The following is a 9,916-nucleotide window of genomic DNA, read 5'->3' as shown; positions in this document are numbered from 1 at the left end:
ATAGGTTTAGATAGTTTGTAAATAGTAGAATAAAAGTTGAATTATTTATTATACTTTATGTGAGAATTTGAGAAAGTTGTAATGATGAGATGAGATGAGTTGATATGAGTTGAGGTGGGTTTTGTGGTGTTTAGAAGACTTTATGATCATTTTCTGCTCTCATGCTATTTCTTTCAATTTTCTGTATTTGACAACTCCCAAAAAGTCTTTAAAATAACTTAATTGGTTTTGATAGCAAGATACTCTCATCTCATCTTATTTTATCTTATCTCATCTCAATATCCAAATATCATAAATACAAATACTTTTCAATTTCAAATCTTTAACTTTTTCATCTAATCATTACAATTTTTCCAAACTTTCAAACAAAACATTAAAAAAAAAAAATCAATATTTTCCAATTTCAAAATAAAAATTATATTCTTAACAATATTTTAAATTTTTATTCAATTTTTTCTCTCTCATTTCCTAAAATCCCATAAAATCTTAACTCAAACCACTGCACTACTATTCACAAACTATTTACATATAATCTTATCTCATCTCACTATCCAAGCTAGGACTAAGAGGAGGTTTGAAATGTGAGTTGAGATGAGATGCGTTGAGATGATAGTTGAAAGTTAAATAAAATATTATTAGAATATTATTTTTTAATATTATTATTGTTTTGAGATTTAAAAAAATTAAATTGTTTATTATATTTTGTGTGAGAATTTGGAAAAGTTGTAGTGATTAGATAAGATAAATTGAGATGAGTTGGAGAGACCTTTGTATCCAAACCGGGTTAATTCATTTGCTTGAGTTCTTCTCAAAATCAATAATAGGGATTACCTCCCAATGAGTATATGTAGAGTTAGCATTGCAAATGAACAAGACTACTCGGCAAGCCACTTGAGTTCGGCTTGATCAAAGTACTCAAGTTTCACTCAATTCATTTGTTAAATAAGCGGTCCGTGAACATACAATTATAATCGGTTATTAAATAAAACAACTCGTATAAAACCCGTATGATATATACGCTGCTCTACAAACAACAATGGGATCATTAACCATCAAGAAAGTATTTTCCCTTCTCATCAACTTTGTCCTATTTGCTCAGTTGGTCCCTAATTAATTCACTGGAAGCAGCTTTTTCTTCTAATTCTTCCAAAGAAGATTGATGTGTATTTTATATATATATATATATATGCCAAGATTCTTTAGATCAATTAACAACATCTTAGTTTCTCACTAAAAGAACCAAAGATCAAATATATTCCCCTTCCCATGTATCAAAAACAAAAACTTATCAAATATTATTGTTTTGAGATTTAAAAAAATTGAATTGAGATTTGAAAAAGTTGAATTGTTTATTATATTTTGTATGAAAATTTAAGAAAATCGAAATGAAGAGATAAGATAAGTTGAGATTTGTATTTTTATTAAAATGATTTCGGTTAAGTAAAAGGACTAATTAAAACAATGACATCACTATTGTCGTGTGTTAACTGACTTGTGTGATCGAATTAGTTTGGTAGTCATATTATAATTCATTGTGAAAATCATTTTTCGTTAACTGACTTTTCTAAGCACATCCAAATATCAAATAGAAGCGATATAGCCACAAAGAGATCTTACAAAAATAAACTTTCAAATTGATATAGTTTCATATGATACGTTAGATTTACTTTATAATAAAAGTAGTTTTACAACCAAACGTACCATATCAAAATACGTAATTTTTTGAGCTTTTTTTTATAGAATTTCTTTGTGGCTAAAGCATTTCTCAATACCAAAACATCATGAAAGTTATTTACAGATTAATTGTGATACAACGAAACAAACAGAGCCGCCTAAATCTCATTAATTTTAGTTATTTGGTCGTCCCTCTTGACTGCGGAAACTTCCTCGATCTCATCTTTTTGTTCGAACCTAAATGAGATCCTATCATTTGTGATTCTAGTGGGTAAACGTATGAACATAATAAAAGGATGAACATATGAACTTTGCCGTGGTGGAATCTCTCAAGCCCTCTGCTTAAATATAGTGACTTATGTATCAAGACCATTGTGAACCACAAATGTCTACACATCTCTATCGAAAAAGGAACCAAGACTTTGACAGATTAAACGATGGGAAGAAGACTAGATCCTTCAACGTAACATGATGACCCCCAATACACAAGATAAAGTATAGTTCGACCAAAGTTCGTAAAAGCAATAAGTCAACATTTTGATTTTCCCAACCATTGATGTGACTCGAATGTTGAATGTACTGTGGAATGTTGAATGTACTGTGGAATCTAGTCGACGATTCCAACCTTGAATTAATGATCAGAAATGTCGCAAGAAAGTATAATTTACTCGGAAGGATGGAATCAATGTACCTAGCCCTAAAATTATTTTCTAAACTTTATCAATACCTAAAATAGGAGAAAGATCAATATATTAAATGAGTCATAATACAATGCTAATTACCGTTTAGGCTTTGTTTGGATGTTGAGTTGAGTTGAAATAAGTTGAGTTATTTATCAATACTAGTGAGTTGAGATGATGGAGTGACTGTTGTGGGGTCCACCTAAGATGAGTTTAGATGTGCTTGGATGTTAAGATCATGAATTTAGATGTATTTATGAAAAGTTGAAAAAGGTTGTGGGTCTGGCTTGTAAAGATGTGTTGAGTTGAAAATGTTGTACGTGGATCTCACGTGTAAAGATGATTAGAGTTGAGATGCATTTAGTAATTTGAAAGTTTGGTGTTTAGATGTTAGACTCAGCTTACAATTAGACTGAACTGAGTTAATCTAAGTTAAGTCTATGTTCCAAATGGGACCTTAAATTTTTGAATACCAAAATTCTCAATAAATATTGTACAATTCACTCCACGTGTTTATATTACTTTTAGATTGATGAGTGGTAGGCCTCGTACAAGATTGCTTATAAATAAAGCCCTTAACTATTATACGCTCTACGAGTAAAAACAATGGGAGCATTAGCCATTAAGAAAGTATTTTCCCTTCTCATCAACTTTGTCCTATTTGCTCAGTTGGTTTCATCACTGGACGCGCCTGCCTTTTCTTCTAATTGTTCCAAAGAAGCTATTGCTCTTCTGACATGGAAAAATAGCCTTCAAAATGAATCTCAATCCCACTTATCTTCATGGATTCCAGTTTTTTCTTCCAATCTAAACCTAAGTAGGAATCCATGCAATTGGCTTGGTATTTCATGCAACCTTGCTGGAAGCATCGTCAAAATAAACCTTACCGAATCTAGCTTACAAGGTACGCTTCACGGATTTTCTTTTTTATCATTTCCAAATCTTGCGTCCATTGATCTTTATGTGAACACTCTTTATGGGACAATTCCACCTCAAATTAGCTCCCTGTCAAAACTCAAATATCTCGATTTGTCCTTTAATCAGTTTTCAGGCAAAATCCCACCAGAAATTGGCAAGCTAGCTACTCTTAAGGCCCTCCACCTTGGACGTAATAACTTAAACGGCTCCATTCCTGAAGAAATAGGGCGCCTAAACCTTCTAACTGAATTTTATCTTTACAAAAACCATATAGACGGTTACATCCCTTCTTCTTTAGGCAATTTGAGCAACTTGGTTATTTTGCTTCTTTATGGAAATGAACTTTCTGGTTTCGTTCCTCCAGAAATGGGAAACCTCTCCAATTTGGATCGACTTGACATTAGTCAAAACCACCTGACAGGTCCAATCCCTTCCACTTTCGGGAACTTGAAAAAGCTAACCATCTTGCACATGTTTGATAATTCACTTTCCGGTCCCATCCCTTCGGAGATTGGAAATTTGAAATCCCTAAAGAGTGTAAGTCTTCAACACAATAATCTTTCGGGTTCAATTCCAGCATCATTATTAGGTGATTTGGTAAATCTGACCCTACTTCACCTGGATAATAATAGCCTTTCTGGATCCATTCCTACAGAAATAGGAAACTTGACTTCTCTCAAAGATCTACAGTTGGATCATAACCAGCTACGTGGTTCTCTTCCAACTTCTTTTGCTAACATGAGCAATTTGATATCTTTAGTACTTCGTGAAAACCAACTTACCGGTCCAATTCCTCAAGGAATTGGAGATCTCATCAACTTGGAAACTCTACAACTAGACACAAACCAATTTATTGGTAATTTGCCTCAAAACTTTTGCCATGGTGGATCACTTCGGTACTTTGCTGCAAGCAACAACCATTTGGATGGCCAAATTCCCAAAAGTTTCAAAAATTGCACAAGCATAGTCAGAGTCCAATTAAGAGGTAACCAACTCATTGGAGATATATCTAAGGACTTCGGTGTCTATCCAAACTTGGAGTTCATAGATCTAAGGCATAATCGATTTTATGGAAGGATCTCAAGTAATTGGGGCCAGTGTCAACAACTACAAACCCTACTTCTGGGTAAAAACAATATTACTGGTAGCATACCAAAAGAGATTGGGAACTGGACTACTCAGCTAGGTGAACTTGATCTTTCTTCAAATCATATAGTTGGGACGATTCCAAAAGAATTCGGAAGCCTAATTTCTCTAATGAAATTGTGGATGAATGGCAATCAAGTCTCTGGCGCTATACCTTTTGAATTTGGGTTCTTGACAAATCTTGAATATCTTGACCTGTCCTCAAACAAGCTGAGTAAGTCAATTCCAAGTAATTTCGGGGACTTCGTGAAATTGATAGAATTGAATTTAAGCCACAACGATTTTAGCGAAAGGATTCCAACACACCTCATGGACTTATCTCATATCTCCAAATTAGATATAAGTTATAACTCTTTAAACGGAGAGATACCAATGGAAATTTACAAATTGGAGAGCATAGTGATCTTAAATCTCTCCCATAATCATCTTTCTGGTTTCATTCCGAAAGCATTCGAACAAATGCATTGGTTGTTGTATGCCGACATATCCTACAATGAGTTGCAGGGACCGATTCCCGATAGCAACACATTTATAAATGCTTCTGTAGAAGCATTACAAGGGAACAAGGGATTGTGTGGTAATGTTCTAGGACTACATCCTTGCAATGTTTCCATGATATACAAACATAGCTCAAAAAGGGGACACAAAGTCGTGTTTCTTCTCGTTTTCCCACTTTTAGGAGTAGTTACTGTTCTACTTTCTATCTTTGGGTTTTTTCTCTTTATGCAAAGAAGAAAGACGGATCTAGAATCCAAACAAAGCAAGACCGAGGGCCAAGTACTGTCTCTTTCAATATTACATTTCAATGGAAGAACATTGTATGATGAAATCATAAAAGTGACCAATGGTTTTGATGCTCTATATTGCATTGGGAAAGGAGGACATGGAACTGTCTATAAAGCAGAGCTAACTTCAGGTGATATCTTAGCCGTGAAGAAATTCAATCGACCACTGCATGATGCTAGTGAGAACAGATTTCAAAAGGAGTTCTTGAATGAGATAAGGGCATTGATAGACATACGCCATCGAAACATTGTTAAACTTTATGGTTTTTGTTCTCATGTGCAACATTCCTTTTTGGTTTGTCAATATCTAGAAAGGGGTAGCTTGTCCCTAATCTTGGGCAACGAAGATGCTGCTAAAGTATTGGGTTGGAGTAAGAGATTGAATATTGTTAAAGGTGTGGCAAATGCCTTGTCTTACATGCACAATGATTGCTCCCCTCCGATTATTCATCGTGACATATCAAGCAGCAACATCTTGCTGGATTCTCAATTTGAGGCTCATGTTTCAGACTTTGGGACTGCTAGGCTTGTGGAGGTAGACTCATCCAATTGGACTTCCCCTGCAGGCACTTATGGATATATTGCACCAGGTTATAAATTATTTCATTGTCCTTTCAAAGAAAAGCATGCATATGTGTTGATTTTGTCCATCTTTCCTTTATTTCTTTTCTTTGCAGAGCTTGCTTATACAATGAAGGTAACTGAAAAATCTGATGTGTATAGCTTTGGGGTATTGGCAATCGAAGTCATTAGAGGAAAGCATCCAGGTGATTTCATCTCCTCACTATCATCGCCGTTAGCTATGGAGAACATACAAGTGAAAGATGTGTTGGACCAACGCCTTCCATTTCCAACAGTTCAAGTTGAGAATGAACTAATAATAGTCGTACAGCTTGCCATGAAATGCTTAAATGTCTGTCCACAATCAAGGCCGACAATGCACATGATTTCTAAAGTGTTATCGACCAATATTAATGCACATTCCTAGAGCCATCCAGACATGCATTGCCAACTTGAAAGTCGAGAGTTGAAGATTATAGACTATCTAGATAATAATTAATGAAAATAAGTGCTAAAATCATGTGTTAGTCTAAGATACTTAATTATTAGAGCATTTTCTTTCCATCCCAAGTATTTATGTGTAACTTTAGTTTTTAGTTGTATGAGTGTTAAGGTATCTTTTTTTTATCATCTCATGTCCTTCTATTTAATTCCAACTATATCAATCAACAAAAGTGTCTTTTGGGAGTATATGTGGCAAGGTTTTGGAACTCTAAGGTTTGTTTGTTCTCAATAAATCCTTTAATAGATATCCATGAGATTTGAAACTTTTGAAGTTGAATACCTTAATTTAAAAAAGTGGGAGTTTGAGACATCAATTTTTAATTTTTTTATTTATTTTAGAAGTAGTCTTATATAGAATTTTTTTTAGTGGCGCATGATATATGTTGTCATGAAGTGATAGAATGAGAGTACCACGTCATCTATATTCTTTGAGTACTTAATAATTTTTCCTTAGTTGAATTGCAAATTTGTTGGGAAACTTCAGGTTCAAGCTGAAAGAATTAAAATTATATCAAATTCACTCACAAGATTTTTGAAAGATAGTCGCTAGTCCTTCATGAGATAGACATGAATCTAGCCAAAACCCCACCAATTTTTCTAGATGTTAGGTGAATTAAGGCACTCGCATCAAGAAGGCAATCCATGCATTTTACAACTAACTTTTGAGAACATCCAAGTAGATTTTTTTTTCTAAAGTTTAAGGGGAATAGTTGTAACGCCTTGGTCCCGGATGGAGTCAGAGAGTTACTACTTGTCGCCTAAATCATTTTTTACAATACAAATAAATATTCCAAAGACTCAATAAACATATCCTCATCCATTTTCAAAAACTGCATAACCATAAATACGACTACTCAAGGCTTAATATAATTGTCAACATCCCAATAAATCTAGTCAATACAATCAATCAATCTACAGAATAATAACCTTTCAATAATCTCAGTACCTATTCCCTACACTTAGCAATCTTGTACCCGTTTTTATTCTCGATCCTTAATCTAAGCATTCACTTTATCTGAAAAATATTGTGGAGATAAATATTGAGTTATCAACAACTTAGTAAACATAGAACATATACTAGTATGTAAACATGAGCATTTTCACAGAGTTCAGAATGCAGAAACAAAACATTTTAGTTTCAATATGCAAATCTCAAAAATACATATTATCAGAAAATCAGAACGACACTTCAAACTGTTCATATTCAAGAACCAACTTTTCATATTCGAAGACCCCTTTGGCACAACATGACCGAATATCTCCATCTTATCATATCATATCAATGCATCATATCAGAACAGAGACCATGTTTAAACCCTGTGGTAAGGTTGTGCGATCTGTGAAAAGCCAAGCAAAACATAAATTACCATGCTATCAAAGCGATTGCACTCAGAGCAGATACCACTATTATATCCCGTGGTCGGGCCAGAGGTAACTATTATATCCAATGACAGGGCTAGAGGTCACTATTGTATCCCATGACAGGGCCAAAGGTCACTATTATATCCCATGACAATGCCAGAAGTCACGATTATATCCCGTGACACGGTTAGATATCAAAGCAAAACATAATTAGAATCACCATATCAGAACCAAAATCAGAGTCAGAACAGAATCATAAAGTCATGCCAAAGGTTTTTCAGATGCCACATCATATCAAAATAGAGTACTGAAATTCAAATCATTTCACATTTTCCAAAACAGATTCAGAACATCTTCACATCACATGCAAAAATTATCAAATTTTCATATTCACTCATTTTTCTCAGTTCAATAACAGAATGCCAAAAATAAGCTCATGTCTAAATCAGTTATGCCCGAAAATACTTTATTCATATATAGAATTTCATGAGTAATGCAGAACAAATAACTGAGGTCATTTCAAATTTCTTTTCATAACAAAACATGCATATTTTCCAAAAATCAACCTCAACCCATTTTATTTTTATGCAAAGTCTAGCATTGGAACCCCACTTACCTAGACTTTTTAGCTTTCAGAATTTTTCCCACAATAATGTCGAACGAATATTAATTGTCACCTATAAGATTTTCACGTAACTTCTATAAATTTCAATGAACACCTATTTCGATACTTAAACCTGAAATACTCAAATAACCTATTTTTCCCAAATGTCTACAATTCTCTTAATTCTAAAATATCAATACTTCCCAAATTTTTATCATCCTAAAATATCAATACTTCCTAAATTTTTATCAATATCGTTTCACTCTACTGACTAATACATTAATATTAAAAATATTTCTATAAAATAAGATTTTTGGTACTAGTATAAAGTGGTATTAGACCCACTTAGAAAATATTATACTAGTTCTTGTAAACACACCCATGGTTACAAAATAACATAAAAGTACACGTTGTAATTCAAGGGACAAAATTGCAATAACTAATCTTTCTAGAGCTTTAAGTAAAAATCCATAAGCCATGTTTTTCTTTGTTTGCAGGGAAGTATACCTAGACCCAAGTTGTGCGATGGAGCCTCACTGTGAGAGGAGATGTCGCGGCGGGGCGGAGTGGCAGGCGGCTAACTCGACGGTGGAGCACTAAGAGAGAGAGAGAGAGATGAGAGAGAGTAAACACGGAGAGAGAAAGAGAGTAAGTCGTGAGAGGGAGAGGGAGAGAGACCGCACGGGATACTCACCAAAAGGGCAGCAATGCGGCGGCGACAAGGTGGTTGGGCAGCGGCAGATCGTGGAGTGGTTAGGGCGTCGGTGTTGCTGGGCTTTCCTTGCCATGGCTGGTGGCATCGAACGAGATGAAGTGCTCTGTTTTGAGATGCAAAAACTAAGGTCGTTCGTTGAGGTTGAGAGTGGTGTTTTTCGACATGGGTTCACGGTTGGCTATGGCGGTGAGGTCTGGGTAGATGTTTACGTGGGGTGGACGAACTAGGCGGTAGTGGTGGAGTCTTGCACTGTAGTATCTGGCTTTCCCATGGTTGCTATGATGGTCTACATGGTTAGAGTCCTGCATTGCAGCGGCTAACACACAGTAGTTGAGCAGGGGTACTACGGTGGTGTAAGGCAGAGGCACTGGCCTGAGTTTGGACGAACACGGGTTGGGCAGGCCTTCTTGTAGGGACGATGGCCGTGAGGGGTGGGACAGTGGTTATCACATGGCGGTTTCAAGGCTGACTATGGTGGCTGAGCAGCTTATTCTGTCCTGGGTTGGTTGTGGTTGGACTGGGTGCGACGAGGCCTTGCTGCTTGAAACGTGCAGATTTGTCTCTTGGGTGGTAAACAAAGGGATGTGGTTTCGGTGGTGTTAACCGTGGTGGGTTCACGGTGGTGGAGGTTGGCTTTGAACGAGGAGAGGCTGGGTGATTCTTGTGGCTGGTTGCAGCTATATGGACAACTACAAATCATGCACAAAATCTGAATTAGAAATGATTATACTCATTTAATTCTTTTTTATTTGCTTGATTTGTACAACACATAGTTTGCTATACATTAGCTTAAGTTTAGGAATAGTTTTTGGTTTCAAAATTCTATATATATTTGTCTTCATCATCTAATGAAAGTGTATGAATCATTTTTTCCAAACTCTGTATAATTCTCTACATGGTATCAATTTAAAAGCCCCAAACACTCTAACAAGTATCTTCCTAGTTTTCTTTTTCCTGTTATTGCCAA

General features: G+C 35.4%; 1 protein-coding gene across 1 annotated transcript; it reads left to right on the top strand.

The window, feature by feature from the left end:
- The first annotated feature begins 2,960 nt into the window (after positions 1 to 2,960).
- Positions 2,961 to 6,389, top strand: LOC121245446 (MDIS1-interacting receptor like kinase 2-like). Its single transcript, XM_041143529.1, has 2 exons — positions 2,961 to 5,793; positions 5,881 to 6,389. The coding sequence occupies exons 1-2, from the start codon at positions 2,961 to 2,963 to the stop codon at positions 6,189 to 6,191; spliced, it is 3,144 nt and encodes a 1,047-aa protein (XP_040999463.1). The 3' UTR covers positions 6,192 to 6,389.
- The last annotated feature ends 3,527 nt before the right edge of the window (positions 6,390 to 9,916 follow it).

Source organism: Juglans microcarpa x Juglans regia, unplaced genomic scaffold, assembly GCF_004785595.1.
Source record: "Juglans microcarpa x Juglans regia isolate MS1-56 unplaced genomic scaffold, Jm3101_v1.0 JmScfU0018, whole genome shotgun sequence".
Taxonomy (NCBI): Eukaryota; Viridiplantae; Streptophyta; class Magnoliopsida; order Fagales; family Juglandaceae; genus Juglans; species Juglans microcarpa x Juglans regia.
The sequence above is the reverse complement of the archived record's forward strand: the minus strand, read 5'-3'. Positions and strand labels throughout refer to the sequence as shown.

What these genes read in the sequence shown, in the direction of transcription:
- LOC121245446 (XM_041143529.1), top strand. Translation starts at nt 2,961, where the DNA reads ATGGGAGCATTAGCCATTAAGAAAGTATTTTCCCTTCTCATCAACTTT. An exon ending in TTATGGATATATTGCACCAG is followed by an intron (nt 5,794 to 5,880) that starts GTTATAAATTAT and finishes TTTTCTTTGCAG; the next exon opens with AGCTTGCTTATACAATGAAG.